Source organism: Apium graveolens, chromosome 10 (genome assembly GCF_009905375.1).
Source record: "Apium graveolens cultivar Ventura chromosome 10, ASM990537v1, whole genome shotgun sequence".
NCBI classification, from domain to species: Eukaryota; Viridiplantae; Streptophyta; class Magnoliopsida; order Apiales; family Apiaceae; genus Apium; species Apium graveolens.
Window position 1 is genome coordinate 131,478,725 of NC_133656.1, and position 17,197 is coordinate 131,495,921.

Below are 17,197 nucleotides of genomic sequence, written 5' to 3' on the forward strand. Positions count from 1 at the left end.
TGTATCTTTGCAAATCGTGCATGTCTGTGACTTTAATTTGTCAGTTGATCTTGGCTTTTGATCTTGTACTTTTAAAGCTGCTTTTGTAGACTTTTCAAATATGTGATTGATTTGTTTGTTGATTGATAATCCTGGATATTTAACTGGTCTGCACTTTGTACTTTGAGTTTTACTTCGAGATCTCCAGTTTTTTATATAGAGAACTCAACATCTCGATAAGTATAATGACTTATCGAGATCTCTTATTACTCTATAGTTGTTTTGACTTATCGAAGTCTCTGAGTTCTCTGTAAGAGAATTTGGCTTGTCGAGGTCTCTCATCTTCATGTCTTCATTTTGGCTTATCGATATCTCTGAGTTCTCTAGTGAAGAAATGACTTGTCGATATCTCAGAGATCTCTAGTGATAATTAGACTTATCGGTATCTCAGAGATCTCTAGTGATAATTAGACTTATCGATATCTCAGAGATCTATAGTGATAATTAGACTTATCGATATCTTTGAGATCTCTAGTGATATTTTGACTTGTCGATATCTCCAATCTTCATGTCTTCTTTTTTGACTTGTCGATATCTCTGAGACTTCTCTATGAGCTTTTCTTGACTTCTCGATAAGTCATTCTGAAGTTCTCGAATGACTTCTCTATAACACTTAATATGTGACTTGTAGATTTCTTGACTTAGAATATTTTTTCCAAAAGAGATTTATTCAACTCCAAACTTCTTTACACTTTCTCTGAGGCATGATCTTCATGATCTTCTTCCATAGTTTATTCTTAGGCTTGAGACTGTTTACTGAAAAATACTCCATTCTAATCTATTTATATTTTTACAGACTTAAGTGATACAATACAAAATTCAAACTTAGATTATCATACAACTTACTTAGGGCTGTCAATTTGACTTAGTCTTGTTATAGTACAAACATGTCTTGCACAACACACAATAAGGACAACCTAAATGGCAAGCAGTTTTCCATCCAGACAATATTGAATAAGCTGGGAAGTCACTAACAGTCCACATCAATGCAGCTCGCATACATAAATTTTGTTTGAAAGAATTATCCCATGTCTCCACGCCAACATCCCACAACATTTTCAACTCAGCAATCAATGGTTGAAGAAAAATATATATCTTCTGTTTTGGATTTTTTGGGCCAGGCACAAGTATAAACAGAAACAAGTATTATTCTTTTGAACACATCCACGGAGGCAAATTGTATGGAGTCACTATAATTGGCCAAAAAGAATATGATTTACCCGTTGTACCAAATGGTTGAAACCCATCAGCAGAAAGTCCCAGTCTATCATTTCTCGTTTCTGAGAAAAATGAGGAATGTGCTCTATCAAACTGTTTCCACTCCTCCAAATTTGAACAATGACGCATCACACCTTCTTCTTGATCATGTTCAGCATGTCATCTCATATGGGATGATGTCGTAGGCGAAGCATACAACCTTTGCAATCTCGGCGCTAATGGAAAAGAAATCATCCTTCTAACCGGCACTTTCTTTCTCTCCTTCTTGGATATGTTAAGTCTTGTTTTGTATCTCGCCTGTGAACAAAATTTACACGACTCCATGTTGACATCTTTACCCCAGTATATCATGCATCCGTTAATACAACAATCAATCTGCTCAGAAGGAAGCCCCAATTCTGTCATATAATTCTTCATGTTATAAAAGCTATCAAGAAACGTATTATCTTGAGGCAAGATACCTTTGAAGAACTGTGACGTCTGATCATAATATGTCTCTGATCAATGATGATCAGATTTCAAACTCAACAACTGAGCCATGGCAGATAACTGAGAAGTTTCACAACCTTCATATAACTCTCTCTCGGATGACTTTAAAATATCATACAACTTTTGTGCCTCTGTATTTGGAATCTCCGGATCAAAACTTGGCCCTGCAACGTCCATCACCATGTTGTACATTAGGTTGTCATCTCCTCCACCTTGGGTATTGGAGTAATGTGTGGAGGATTGTTCTACACTTTGTCTAGCAACATATGACTCTCCATGTCGATCCCACACATAATAATCTCTTATAAACCCTTTCTTCAATAATTGTAATTTCACTGTCTCCGCATTCTAGAATTGGCGATTCTCACACTTGAAACATGGACACGGAATATTCGTCCCATTCATGGACTGTTCTCGAGATATAATATATTGCATAAAAAATTTCAACCCATTAATAAAATTCCAAGTTAAAAATCCCCAATTATCTTTTCTTTCATACATCCAAGCCCGATTATTATTCATATTAAATGTTTTAGTAACCTGCAAAAAAATATCAAATAATTATATGTACATATATAGTTTTAAGAAAAACAGAGCATATGTTAACTAAAACCCATATTTACCAAATATAAAGCTTATAGTACATGTCCATATATTTCAACAACGTTTAACAGACTCGATGTATTGGTAATTAGCAAGATAAAAACGCAATATCTTGAATAAAAATTGAAATTGACCCTAATAAAAAAATTAAAAAATTCCTAAATGAGCAGACTAATTGATATATATAATATTTTAATGCATAAAATTAACAAAAGCTTTAATTCATTTCATTATTACCAACAACCTATTCTGTTGGCGAGTAGAAAATCGGTTGGTAAAACTTATTCGTAACAGAATGACCAGAATTGCCATCAGAACGTCGGGTGTAAACTTTGTCAAGAGATTTGCAAGCTAATAATTACAATGCACAATATATAGAACATCAATAAAAATTTGCAAATCAGCTACTGAAGAAACTAATTAATAACGGAAAACACAGTTTAATTAGTGAAGTTAAAGAAAAATACCGACCTTAATATATTACAAATAAATCGTCCTTTGATCATTAATTTGATTTGTTGAGAATGTTGACAAGGATGTGTCGTTTATATTTCATATGAGAAGAAAAAATGAATAAAGTCATGTAAATCTGAATACAAAATTTGGGAAGTAAGGTTGGTTGAGAACATTGGTGTTGGCATTAAATTTAATTATTAATAACGGATATCATGTTAAGCGATCTACATTTATAACAAATTAGTAACGGAATACTAACGGAATACAGTTTGTCATTTTCGTTGCGTTCAGCTTTCGTTACCATTTAGTTGTTATTCCGTAGAAAAAATTCTGATCGGAATCCATTGGCAATTCTGTTGACATATTTTTGCGGGCTTTTTTGGCGCCCATTTTTTCAACTAAAAATTCCATCAATAAATATTTGTTGGTGTTCAATTGATTTCCGTTATTATTCTATTGACTTTTTAAAATCTTAAATTTCATTGGCAATTTGTTAGTAACTGCCAACGGACCGTTATCCATTGTTAATTTTCGTTGGCATTATCGAGAATTCATGTAGTGTTTTTGGCTAAATTCTAAAATTCTATGAATTCAATTAACAATATACTCCCTCCGTCCCAAAATAAGTGTCACTTTGACTTTTGATACGTATTTTGAGGTGTAAAAAAAGGTACCTGCGTACATTTTTTTTTTATAAATTTTCTTTTTTAAATAAAAATATAAATGTAAAATTTTAATTCAGAAAAAAAATTAAAAAAAAATATATGCAAATATCTTTTTTTAGTACCTTAAAAAACGTGTCAAAAGTCAAAATGACACTTATTTTGGGATAGAGGGAGTACTAACATGTTGGTAAAACATTTGAATATTTTTGTTATCAAAGTTTTTGATGTTCCTCAAACTTTGACAATTGATTTGAGCCCAGATACGTTTATTTCTTTTAATTCTCACTTAATTGGAACTGACTTAATTAGTTTGGTCAAATATTAGATTTTTATTACAATTTCCCAAAGAAATACACAAGCAAATAAATGAGTAATGATATTTGACAAGATTCCACAGAGATATTATTATAGTGACTTTTCTCTTGATTGATTTACCTCCTTTGTGTTAATTCAAAGTTGCCATATAACTTGCTTACGAACCACCAAAAGAGTCGGAAGAAGAGCTATAATTAAGAAATTGTTAATCATATATTTGATCATACAGGACATACATTCGATAACCAAAAAAAATGCCTTCAGTGTGGTTTGTGTTGAAAAGATCATTAACATGCAAAACACAACCATCTGACGCTCATGATCCCAGCAAGAGTGTTCCAAGGACTACTACACGGAGACCAAACAGAGACTGTTGTTCGAGGTCAATCTCGAATATTAATGTTAACAAAATAGTGAACAGAAACAGGACCAAAAGGAACATGCGTAAACCGCAAGAACCTGTTGGGGATGATGAACCGATTAATCCAATTGTTCATCAAGTGGTTCGCAATAACCAAACTTACGAACTCAGGATTCATAATGGTACTGGGAGATCGATAGGAACATTAGTACCGGGGACACCAGGTCCTGGAGAACTTATATCACGGTCTGGTAGTGGCAGATTAAGAAGTTTGGGCAAGTCTCTAGGCAAAAACGATAGTTTTCGGAGAAGAATTTTCAGTTCTGGATTCAGTGCAGTTAATAGGAAGCGCAGGGTTGGTCTTAAATCGCAACCTAGTACTTTTCCCTGTCGTAAATGTGGCGAGACATTTTTCAAGTTGCAGGATGTTGAAGCACATCATCTCTCTAAACATGCCGGTAATGTTCAATTCTGTTTGATGCGTTAGTGATTTAATTTTCTGCTTCTTTCTTTCCCTCATATTGTTGATGCTTCAATTAGTGATTTCTATATGACATTGTTTCGTTCATACTGTGCATTAATACGAATCCTATGAAGTTAATATGTTTAAAAAAACTCACTTTTCCTCAGAAGTATTCTGCTTACAGAAACAATAGAAGTGCATGAAAAGGCTACTCTTTGACATACCCTCGGCACTCTATATGCATACGAGGTCGAGAACAACGGTACTCCTGGAGTTAATCTGTTGTCGTGCTTGAGTTGTGTCAAAACCTTTACATATTTATTAACATCAACTCCTTAAATAATTTGATGCTAGAACTGCTCAGGTAAGTTGAAGAATGTTCAATTATGAAACAGGAGATTCAAAAATCGGGTTGTCTTGGAACCAGCACTTGTAGAAGCATGTCCAAGAAGTTCGGATTTAAATTGAAGTCTCGGATGTGTATTGATCCGGAGGTATCACTGTCTGCTAGTACCACAATCTGGAAACTGGAAAGGATGAAAAGACCAAAAAAAGCATGGGAGTCCAGTCCCAAGATTGTGATTACAAACAGGCCCTCCTGAGCACTGCACATCCGGGGCTCCGATTCAAACTTGATCTTAGACATCTTCCCCAAAGAGCTGGTTCCAACACGACCCATTTTTTATATCTCGTGCTTCATAATTACTGAATACTCTTTCTCGAGCTAATTAGATGCCCATGCCCTCCTCCGCATGCTGTCCATTCCAAATTTTAGAACTTGATTTCCTCTCTCAGATGTGTCTCAACCTCTTTCATTAGTAGCCACTAAACCACTTTGTCATTGCCTTGACCAGTCAAGTTAGTCAAACACAAGGAAGTAGCTGAAAAATGAAAGTCCCAAGCTAAAGATGTGGTAAGATTAACCCTTGGCCAGTAATTCTTAGCGGCAGGCTCTCATTTTCAGCACCAGTGTGGGTTCAAGCTTCTAAGGAGAGTTTCTGACAGTCCATCAGTCGATGTAATTGTTCTCAGTCGGCATCTGCCAACCATTTTGAATTGAACTGCAGATATGATTGAAACAACAGGAAGATTATTAATCCTCGAAACACTTATAAGTTAGGGACTGGTCTCTAACCCATATTCGACTGCTATTCCTAGGCCATTTCACCACCTAAATGATATTATAATGAATTAAAAGTGAAAACACGGAAAGTTTATTAGGATGACTGAAAGAAGTCATGTAATTATATTGTCGCCCCTAAAACATGAATTCATTCACCTATTTGGTAGATTAAGGACTGCTATTGTCTCACTATTTAACCGCTTTTATTATGATTGCCTCTTGATGAAAAGAATAGATGTTTTCTAATAAGCTTGCTGTTTTGTGATTCTTTATCTTTGTACCTCTTGTGTATACTTCTCAAATGTTGAAAACTATGTAAGTTAGCTACCTAACACCAACTGTGTATTTGCCTGTAGTTACTGAACTTGCTGAAGGAGAGTCGACAAGAAACATTGTGCAGATAATATGCATATCGAGCATGCTAAAATCCAACAACTTAGATTGCGATATTGAAAGAATTCTGAAGGTTCACAATCTGCAAAAAACTATTAATAAATTTGAAGAATACAGAGAAAGGGTGAAACTAAAAGCAAGTGAACTATCAAAGGAACATCCCCGCTGTCTTGCTGATGGAAATGAGCTATTAAGATTTCATGGTACAACTATCGGTTGCTTACTTGGTATCAATGGATCATCTAGCCTTTGCTTGTCTGAAAGCTGTGGTGTGTGTCAAATCCTAAGAAACGGGTTTTTATCTGATAAGGACGAAGACGATGATTGTGCAGGCGTTTTTACTGCGTCTAGCAGTGAAAAGGCCTTGGCATCGGTTAATATGGTTGAAAGTAACAATGTTGACTCAAGGAAGGCTTTGATTGTATGCAGAGTGATCGGAGGCATGGTGCATATCCCTTTGGAGAATATTGAAGAAACGGATGATCAACAAGAGTTCGATTCATTGGCTGGCAAAGAAGACCTCGACTCTAATATCCAGGAACTTTACATAATGAATCCTAGAGCAATCCTTCCTTGCTTTGTGATCATCTGCAAGCCGTAAGTTACAATTATTTGTTAGAATACCTCTGAATTCAATTCTTGGTATTATGGATTGCATTACTTAAACATATTAGCTAATTATTTATAGGCCTTTTTCAGTATCCAGTTTATGCTTATAACATTTTGAAATTCAAAATCAGTTTTGGCTTTGCAAAAGTTCTGTCCCAGGCTGCCTATCTCATCACGAAACCACTTGAAAAGAAAATCTTATGAAACTTCCCCTTTATCGAAAAACAATTCCTTTTCAAAATTGTTAAGAAGTGAACCGAAAGAAAGCTATTTTGTCAATTCTATCACTACTTTGCAAATTGCACTGACCAACTTTTTCTAAAGACACAAACCGAAAGATTTGCTTTTTGTTTAATGATAATATTGCCACTTTATAAAGAACCAACCATTACTAGTAAACTTTCATTCCATTTACTCAGATAACATAATTACAATCATAGACCTATTTACAAATCATACTACTATTAAGGTCCCCACTATCCACTATGCATAATAAAGTAGACCTCCCACTATGAATGTGCATAGCTCACTAACAACTACACCCACCATTGAAACAAAAAGCAGATCATATAAAGAAAGCTTTGACAATATATTTTGTGCTTGAATCTGGCAAAAGATGTGGATGGTGGGCTTCAATTATTTTGAGCCAGGCATCAAATCCTGTCTCGAATAAAGTCAATGCATAGGAAACAGAAGGATGAAGGTGGAAATTTGACATCTGACCATAGTTGCGATTGACTGTTTCAACTAGGAAAATTAGTGGGATTACGGTTTATAACGAAGGGTTAGCTTCAGGTTTAACATGTGTGGTGGTGCTATCTGGTGGTTGAGTGTGGTAGATAGCCGTGGCGAGTGAGATGGGCATTATGCAAAGTGCCTTGGATTGAAGAAACTGCATGGCTGCCCCAACATTTTCGTCCATAAGCTTAGCCACCTGTTGCTCCGTGCCATCATTTGACCATTTCTCCCAGGCTGGTTGGTTTCCTCCACTTTCACTACCTTCTTCCTGAACAAAATGATTCACAATCACAAAAAATCTAAGAAGACGGATAAAATTTCCAAAGGAAACATTAAAAATAACTATTACCTCAACTGAGGAGATTGGAGTGTCAGTAAAAAGTGGTGCCACGGCACCAGCACCTCCCAGTCTACTCATGCTCAGCACCTGTAAATTTGATGAACTAAGTATAAAAAAAAACACAACTAGAAAGCCGGCTCAGCTTGAATGTGAGCCTTGGAATAAAAATCGTTTGCTTACCCTTTCTACTGTCATTTTAATGACGCTGATTGCATGGAAACATCACTTGTAACTTTTTAACTTGGATTTTGTGCATTGTGCTTTAATCTAAGAAAGTAAATTCAGTACATTTTGTGGTAAATGATGGAAGGACTAATATAGAGACCAATTGAGTGCATCAGCACTTCCACTACTTGTGCAACTTTGCAATGGACCTGATTAAAAGAACTTTCATATCGATTAAACCTCACTAAATGAGGGCCCAAGGAGTTGACATGTACATACAATTAAACAGCTGGTAAGATTCTGGCACCAGCTTCAGTATGATTTAGTGCGTTAGGAGACATTAAAATGTAGGCAAATAGATTCAAACAAAACATTTCTCCATAGTGTATAACAGATCCTCGTTGGCAACAATGGTTAAATCTCTAGATTTGGTTCATCACTAAAAGTCATATTAGTGGAATAAGGATATCAACAATATCTGAATTTACCTTAACCTGAAGCCTCAGAAACTTTACATAATCCACAATTTCATCAAGCATCACAGCTCTATCGGTCTGCACAATAGGAAAAAAGAGTTTTTCTAGTAGTTTACATGGGGATGAGCCAACAGCAGGTTTTTTAATAATAAAATCAAACTTGTGTACAAACTTGTGGTTACTGAGTACGACTAAAGAAATTTATTTACAACTACATATAAATGATAATCTGACTGTTGGAGTCAAGTAAGAATCACTCGCAATGAAAACAATACATGGCACGCGAATTTAAACAAATCATTAGACTTTGATATCTGATATGTATTTGCTGCTGGAATTACATCTGCATACCTTGAATTTCATCTACATTGTCGAAGACAGAGGCTTGACTAAATGTACAAGAAGATTACTTATTGATTAGATAGATTATAATAGTATCAGTAGCATGAATGTTATATGCTTACATTATTGCTTAAGCAAAGGTAACACCGTGAAAAAACTAAGAGTCACAAAATTACTAAATAGAGGAGATTCAGACCTTATTCACACTAGGGACAAGTTCTTGTAATGCCCTAATTCTTTCTGCTATTCTTTCTCTGCGCAACTGCACCAATAGAATAATATGAGCAGTGATATCCACACACAAATACATAAGAGAAAATATCATTTAAGAACTACTCATCACCCACAAACCTACTGAAGCAAAAATAATAGCTAATCTGCATGTGATGTCAGAAATCTGTTGTTTGTAGGAGGGTGACTAGTGAGGACACCAGCCATTTAAATATATTTTCGAGAAGTAGATGTGAGATAAGAGAAATTCAAAGAACCTACTATCACACAAAAATTCGACTAGTGATAGATAGTTATCTACACTTCTAGGTGAAAGGAAGATGAGAACTGTGTATTAGAAAAGGGATAGCACATGTCTGTCTCATGCTTGTTTTCATTTAAATTTATAATTTAAAACAATCTTGACTCATGAGCCAAGCCTCATAAAGAACAATTCTTTTTTATTTGCTACACTGTTAGCATCCTACAATCATACATCGTTTGTCATAGCAATTGACATCACTTATATAGTTATATAAAATAACCAATTTAAAGTAGGTTAAGAAAATCTTAAATTGATCTTACCCGCTCAGCAATGCTGTGTGGATCCGTGGCCTGGCCTCTTCTTGCCCTTACTCTTGGACGAACTGCCGGAGGATGAGACATCGCAGGAACTGCATTATGAATTGGCTGTCCTTGAAAACCCTACAAAATCATTTACCAATCAAACACCGGACAACAAGCTAACACCGAAACAAATAGCTTCATTAAGGCAAAAACTAAGCTGAACTATCAATACAAAAACACAAAAAAATAGCAAGAAGTGTCATAATTCCGTTTGTTTTTTAGACATGATTTCTTCGAAACATTCCTTCTTTGTATAGATCCGGATGCTATTGTTAAAAATCTAAGACTTACATTAATACAAATCTTTACATATCATGAAAATGCAAGTCTAAACATCACCTCCAATGTAAAGTACACTCCCTAAAAGAACAAAACCTTCACTCCACAAAAACCTATAATAACTAAAGTTCAAACTCCTAAATCCCAACATACGGACATAACCCCTCAAATTCAGTCAAAATTACGTAAAATCAAAGCATTACGAGATTAATCCTATCATTTTAATTTTTTCTTTCCTTCATTACCCTGAACAAATCAATAAGCTATTCTCAAAAAACCGGAGTCAAAACAACATTGAAAACAATTACCCTCCAGTTCTAAAACATTTCTAAACAATATATACACTAAACGGATGAAACGTGCAAATAACTGTTCTCCAGAAAAAATTGTTCTCGGGCACAAACCTATACAATAGCGGAACCAGGATCATAAAACATCCGGGCCTAAAACGCATATCTATACAAAATACGCTTCATTTTCCAAAACGAGTGGGGCTATAAAAAAATTATTAATTTTTATTTTACGAGATCAGTCCGGACTTCAGCCTCCCTGTCCCTAAATCCTCCCTGAGCCTATATATCAAATTCAACACTAAATTACACGAAATTAACCAATTATCGAAAACTCTTACAGTTCTAATAACCGGAGCTCCTCTAGAATCAACAACAACATCATCGCTTCGAAATCGCTTTCCGCTTCCAGAAGCTTCCACCTCCTCATGATCCATCTTAAAATACTCATTACTTCCTTTCCCTTGCTCCAAACTCAACCCTAACGGAAACTCAAATCCTCCACCTCCGCCATCACCGCCGCCGGCGCGATCTCCGGAATTCAGCTGCAACATCATCGGAACTTCGTTTCCCGCCAAATTCGAATCGGCTCCCGCGTAAACCGGAAATCCGAGGATTTGCTCGAGGAAGTCGTCTCCGGCACCGCCGTCTCCGGGATTATTGGACATGATTCCGGTGACTACACGAATATGTACGTATAATTTTATATGCTTGTGTAAGTTAGAGTTTATCAGTTTTAAGAGATTGATAATTGTGTAAGTAATCTATACGTACAGGAAAATGTGTGTGTGTGTTGAGAAAAGTGGAACTGTGAATGAAAAAGAGAGGCAGTGGCCTCCGACTTTTAAAAATGGACTGCTTTATATAACTTGTCTTTTATTCTGTCCTTACTTTCACATTTTTACCCTCCGTAGAAATTGATTACTTTTTTAAGATACGACAAGTTAATAAGTTATACGCAACTAATACTGAGGGCAGTAATACAACTCGACTAATGTTGGAGTAACTTATCTTTTATTCTGTCCTTACGTTCACATTTTTACAAAATAATGTTAAAAATAATAATCTTTTTATGTAAAGCTGCTGAAAATACCCATTGATTGCTGAAAATATCATTTTGGATACGTATTTGTCATTTGCATATCATGTTTTGTACTAGATATGCATTTGTCAAGTGTGTATCCAATTTTTTTTTAAGATACACATTCGACAAATACGTATCTCAATTATAATACTCAAACTATAAATACGTATTTTTAATAATTTTTTTAGATATCTAATTTTCAAATGCGTATGATACTTAGCCAATTATAAAGTGCGTAATTAAAACGGTATTTTAAACCATATATTTTAAAAAAAAAAGGTATTTTCAATTATTACACCCAAAAATGATTATTTTTAAACATCAACCCATTTTTACCCTCCCTACAAAATAGGACAAGTTATAGGCAGCTAATATTGAGGGGAGTAATACAACTAGACTAATGTTGGAGGGAAAAACACTGCAATCTATCGGCTTTGTAAACCTTTATGATCACCAACTAATGTTGAAGGGGAGTAAGAGCATGACCTCTTATTAGCTAAAAATTTATGTCGCACTTATATATAGGTAAAAAATTAACACTCCAGCTACATCACTTGTTAATGAAAAATTTAGATATCTTTATCTGGTCTTCTATATTTATTAAATCTGTAAACATTAGCTATATCTTCCACGTCAAATTTAATTCATATTTAATCCTAAATCTACACATTAATACATACATATATTTATATAATATTTAATACATAAATATTAAAATTATTATTTTATATATAATATTTTTAATTTATATAATATTAAGTGTGAAAATATTGTTCTCTTATTAACATATTTTTTTTAATTGTTTTTAACAAATCATATATATATATATATATATAAATATATAATACAATATATATTAGTAACTTTTTATTAAAAATATTTTTGTTATATTTATATGTTATATTTTCAGTTGTAATAATTATTAACTTACAATTATATATTTTTTCATGTATTGAATTAAATATTAACTAAATTTATTTTATTATTTAAAGTTTATATTTATATATATATCTGAAAAATAAGAAAAAATAATATTTTTAAATATAACTAATAATTATATCTAATACCACTAGAGTGCATGGCCTTACATGTTTAATAAAATTGTACCGACTCTGTAAGGTACAGATGGGATTGTTGGAGAACATGATTCGATTTATCTTGATTTATCTAAATTTGCATAATTAAAGCATAGATACTTCTTAAAAATTTAAACTATTGATTATCTGTTATCAAATAATGTTCAATGATAGTATTTTCTTTTTCTCTTGTGGAATGACTCTGCTGATGCACGAACAGAATTCTCGAATTCTTTTCACCTGGCATTCGCAACTATTTAACAATACTCCTGTTCATGTTTAATACTCCATTTCAATATTGTACATTCCACGAATACCTTATAAAAGTCAAATTTACAAAGGGAGTTTATAAGAAATAAGGATTCACATTACCGCTTCATCAAGTCTCGCAAGTTATATCAGATTATAGCAAGGACATCTTGGACTTGCACCAAGAAACCAAGTACACAACTACACAAGTGCATAACATCACTCACTTTATTCATTATATCATATCCGCTCGGGACCATAAATGAAATCTGTTATGAGGTTCCAAAACTGATTCGTAACAAACACAATTACTACCGTAACTGGCTCGCTGAACAAAGTAACAAGATTTCATATAACACAACGGAGCGATTAACGCCGGTCAGATGCCACTGATTCAGAGGAAAAGAGGTACTTCACTCGAGAGAGAACAGAATCATGTGCAGGATCATACGGATGGTCTTTTGAAGGAATTTCCAAGATTGCAGGAATTGGTTTATTGTAGCTGTCAACCAGAAACCTAATCATATTGGCAACCTGAAGATCGAAAGCATTAGCGTGTATGCATACATAAAAGTTGGGGAAACAACATTTATTTATTCAAAAATGCTGTTAGAGAAACCATAAAGTTAAACTGAACGGCATAAATTTGTTTCCATTCCAACAATGTCTTAACAATGGGAAATGTGTAATTGCCAAAGTAAACCACTTGCTGAATTAAAACCATGTGGCAAGGTCCGCAAAAAAATATGGTGACAGCTAAAATGATCTTATATCTATCAAAGCGTAGACAATATGAACATGTCAAACTTTCCATAACGTTTTCGGTTTGGCAAAATATGACAGGCCTGAGATGCATATGTGATAGTAATGTTAACCAGCCAGCAGCCGCCACCATGATTGATATAAATAATTAAGAATTAAGAGAAGGAGGTGGAGTTAAAAAGGAGAGAACTGAATTCCAGAAAGTGCAATTGATTGGGTAGATTTATCATCCAGTTATTATTATATCTTGATAATTACTAAAATGAACAAAAGCAGGGAATTGCTTAAAATCAAAAGGTCATCGGAGCACTAAGCTTATTTAGACCCTATTTAAAGAACTCACGTTTAGCAATTAATTTCATTTTCAACTAACAAGCTTGCACAATGAACTACTGCTATGACGAGTAACAGCTTGCATTCCTCATAAATGAAGCATGCTATAAGAGAAAGCTTCAGTCAGAGTCCATATAGCATCAAAGCATGAATTCTAAATGTGTGATTTGACATATTGTACCTTTCATTTTCTTAAAAAATTGTAATAAAGTGTTAGATGATGCTCAGGATCAAGTCCCATAACTTTCTTAAATCAATATTCAAATATTTAAACAGTATAACAGTACTAACAAGTTAATAGACAAATTTGAAAAACAAAAAGAAAAAAGGCTATGTACATACATATTGGCTGACCAAAACTATTGCAATGTCCTCTCTTGCTGTGAACTCTTTGAATGCATCTTCAATTTGTTTAACAGTAGTTTCTGAACCATGAACAAGGACTATATATGAGACGAGAACATTAAAAAATATAAAAAAATAAATTACATGAGTACAACCAATCCCATATGGTGCATAATTGATTGAAAAAACCCGGCGTAGGTGTGTGCATGGATGTCAAAATGTATTAAAAGATTTACCCATAAACGCCCCTCACCTTTAGAAACTGATAAATCAGGTACATTGAACACAAAAACATTGCAGTATCCAAGGAAAATTGAACTCAAATTCTATAGATGTAATATCGAGAAAAAGTTACATAGATTACTCGGTAAGATAATGAACACTTCAGTCAAATTTGGTATTTACTTGAAGTTAAAACACTGATAAGTGAAAAGTGAAAACTAATTTACATCTTGATTACAATGATATAATAGAATTATGCGACAGGATATTTTACTTGGAATCGACTAATGGAGCAAAAGGAAAATAATGCAAAATTAATTGGTATTCATTCAGTGCAGAGCATAACTACTGCAAGTGAAAAACATTACTTGCATCCACAATCAGGTAATTTGTCTTCCTCCTCAAGTCAACATTTCCAACTCCAGCAAGTAAGAACCCAGTTATTGTGTCCTACAGGAGAAAGTTACTATTAAGATATTTAACTAAAGAATGGTTAAAAAGAGCCCACATGTACTAGAGCATTCTGCCAACTAACCCAAAGCAATTAAGAATTTTATAACATTCAGTCAAGGCCAGAGTTTGCATATGTGTGTATATTTATTAAAGCATTCTGCCAGCTAACCCAAAGCAAATAAGAATTTTATAACATGCAGTCAAGGCCAGAGTTTGCATATGTGTGTGTATTTTGGTAAAGCCAATTTTGCCTCGAGTAATCCTACCGGAATCTTGCCTCGAGTAATCCTACCGGAATCTATACCAGAACTGAAAGCTACAACTACAACCTATAAATATTCAATCTAGGCAACACCTTATTATCATGACATGAAACTCAAGAACGTCTAATTGTTGTGGACAGATGTAAGATGGTGTACTTGAATGGTTCACATCAATTATTTTAAAAAAATGCAGTCATGCTACTCATTTAATTTCCAACTGCACACTTGTTTTGTGGTAATAAACAACACAAATATGCATAGTTTGTTCATACAAGTGGACATACATACATATATGCTATACAAAAATATCAGGGTTACCCCAAAAGGTCTGCTTGAGTGGCAAGTGGCCTACATTAGTTCAGTAAGGGAAAAAGAGCATTCAAAAGTGCAGTTATATCTACTACTCTACTTCAATGTTCTTATTTGGCTAAAATTATAATATGTGCTTAAATTTAAAACTCCCCACTAAACACAGCTCTTAAACAGTTAAAGAAGAAAAGGCCTCTTAGAGCTAAAGCTGCAAACAGAGTTCAGATAAGGGAACAGTGGGAGCTTTGAATATCAGAAGGAGCAGCTGCAGAGCTGATTTTGTAGTAAAAAACAAAGCCACAGTTTGATTTAGGATGACCTGAAGCCTCTTTTCTCAGAAACACCAAAATCGAGATATCGTGGTGGTAAAATCCCAAACACTCCCATATCCAAGCTTCGATTTTCTATAAAATTTCAATCGAATCAAGCTACTAAATATTCATGTTTCAAGTTTACCGACTAAATTGACATCCATGATCCAAAATTAGAGTCTGATCAGGTGACGTCCTTTAATCTTCTTCAAAGTGCATTTCGTTATGCTTCTAAAGTGCATTACGCTTCAAGTTTGACTACACTTATGCAGAACTATTATGCCCAATTTCTAACTCAAAGGTCCATGACTGAAAATAAGACCCGGTAAACATAGCCTAGAAAATCTTTTGTTAAGACCCTATAAAATAAATTAAAACATCAGATTCATACTAGAACCACATTGATTCAATAAAAATACTAATTTAGGCCAAAGGATTCTCCGAGTAAGAACCTCTAATCAACACTCATTCCACGAATGATTTCAAAGACAGTAAATCGATAGAAAGGTTTATCTTTCCATCAACATTTCTTCCGATTCACAAAGTCTGAATATTAAGCATAAATCATTGTCCAAATATTTCCTAATTATTCCGGATAATTGACTAAAGAAGAAGATTGCCACTCGAAGCTTGAACTAACTGCATTCTATCTATCATAACCAAAATATAACTTCACCAACACTACATAAACAAATCCGAAACACGTTGATCCAACCTTATCATCACTACATACACACACATAGGCCAGTGTCATATACTCATATGCAAATTAAATTCTAAAATTCTCGAGAATAACATACAATAAAGTCTAGTTTAACTGTATAAACTCAATAAACCGAAAAATGAGAGTTACCTCATCAGCAATCATCGCGATTAACGCAGAATTTTTAGTCGGGATTTGAGCTCTATTCGCCATCTACAAACAAACAGCAACACCCTACAAACCTATAAAAACACAACAGCCACCAATATCAAACAGAATTCAACATCATAGCTATTAAAAACGATCATATATATGAACTTAAATCAATATAAAAATTTATATAAATATTTATATATGTACATAGAAGCAATGAAATTCAAGATTGAGAAGCAATTAAAAGTATGAATTGTTCAAATCTGAAGGTTAATTAAATTAAAAAACATTTAAGATATCAACAATACGTACAAATGTGTGTATGTATAGAAAAGAAAGTACCTGTGATATTTTGTTTGATTGAAGTAGATCGAGCGCGATTTGGATGAGTTTGATGTTCAGTTGCAAAGAGGGTGTGGTCGCGATGCACGGATTTGTTAATTTCAAATAATTTTAAAACTTTGTTTATTTGATTATATAATAAATTTAATAAATTTATATAAATATATAATAAATATAGATTTATAATAAAATTAATAAAAGAATTAGGAAGCAGCCGTAATCGTAATTTTAGTAGGATAAGTTTTGATCGTGATTTAGCGAATAATAAGGAGACTAAATCTACTAATTTAATAATTTAGTAATTTAATATGTATATAATATTATTTATTTTATTTTTAATAATTAAAATATGGAATAACCGTTCAAATAAAATATAACTCATTCCGATTAT

The 17,197-nt window shown here is 33.8% G+C and overlaps 3 protein-coding genes across 4 annotated transcripts; 1 reads left to right on the forward strand and 2 right to left on the reverse strand.

Annotated features, from left to right (window-relative positions):
* Nucleotides 1-4,182: 4,182 nt before the first annotated feature.
* LOC141689389 (uncharacterized) lies at nt 4,183-6,824 on the forward strand. The gene is made up of 2 exons (XM_074493663.1): nt 4,183-4,604; nt 6,089-6,824. The coding sequence occupies exons 1-2, from the start codon at nt 4,226-4,228 to the stop codon at nt 6,724-6,726; spliced, it is 1,017 nt and encodes a 338-aa protein (XP_074349764.1). The 5' UTR covers nt 4,183-4,225; the 3' UTR covers nt 6,727-6,824.
* Nucleotides 6,825-7,122: 298 nt separating this feature from the next.
* On the reverse strand, nt 7,123-11,043 carry LOC141689390 (transcription factor UNE12-like). Its single transcript, XM_074493664.1, has 6 exons — nt 10,543-11,043; nt 9,591-9,710; nt 8,992-9,057; nt 8,466-8,531; nt 7,822-7,899; nt 7,123-7,740 (listed from the first exon to the last, which is right to left on the reverse strand). Exons 1-6 carry the CDS (start codon nt 10,867-10,869, stop codon nt 7,507-7,509), a joined length of 891 nt encoding a protein of 296 aa, XP_074349765.1. The 5' UTR covers nt 10,870-11,043; the 3' UTR covers nt 7,123-7,506.
* Nucleotides 11,044-12,633: 1,590 nt separating this feature from the next.
* On the reverse strand, nt 12,634-16,924 carry LOC141693576 (V-type proton ATPase subunit F). Of its 2 annotated transcripts, none has more exons than XM_074498715.1 (5): nt 16,807-16,924; nt 16,462-16,553; nt 14,641-14,722; nt 14,048-14,130; nt 12,634-13,144 (listed from the first exon to the last, which is right to left on the reverse strand). In XM_074498715.1, the coding sequence occupies exons 2-5, from the start codon at nt 16,522-16,524 to the stop codon at nt 12,980-12,982; spliced, it is 393 nt and encodes a 130-aa protein (XP_074354816.1). In that variant the 5' UTR covers nt 16,525-16,553; nt 16,807-16,924; the 3' UTR covers nt 12,634-12,979. The 2 variants fall into 2 exon arrangements, with proteins under 2 accessions (XP_074354816.1, XP_074354817.1); XM_074498716.1 differs by lacking the exon at nt 16,807-16,924 and adding an exon at nt 16,672-16,718.
* Nucleotides 16,925-17,197: the final 273 nt, after the last annotated feature.

Coding starts and splice junctions, on each gene's coding strand:
- LOC141693576 (XM_074498715.1), bottom strand. CDS start 16,524: ATGGCGAATAGAGCTCAAATCCCGACTAAAAATTCTGCGTTAATCGCG. Junction 14,723..16,461: donor TCGCGATGATTGCTGATGAG/GTAACTCTCATT, acceptor TTTCTCCTGTAG/GACACAATAACTGGGTTCTT. Junction 14,131..14,640: donor TTACCTGATTGTGGATGCAA/GTAATGTTTTTC, acceptor TTCATGGTTCAG/AAACTACTGTTAAACAAATT.
- LOC141689390 (XM_074493664.1), bottom strand. CDS start 10,869: ATGTCCAATAATCCCGGAGACGGCGGTGCCGGAGACGACTTCCTCGAG. Junction 9,058..9,590: donor CACACAGCATTGCTGAGCGG/GTAAGATCAATT, acceptor CTATTGGTGCAG/TTGCGCAGAGAAAGAATAGC. Junction 8,532..8,991: donor TTGTCCCTAGTGTGAATAAG/GTCTGAATCTCC, acceptor CCTATTGTGCAG/ACCGATAGAGCTGTGATGCT.
- LOC141689389 (XM_074493663.1), top strand. CDS start 4,226: ATGCGTAAACCGCAAGAACCTGTTGGGGATGATGAACCGATTAATCCA. Junction 4,605..6,088: donor TCATCTCTCTAAACATGCCG/GTAATGTTCAAT, acceptor ATTTGCCTGTAG/TTACTGAACTTGCTGAAGGA.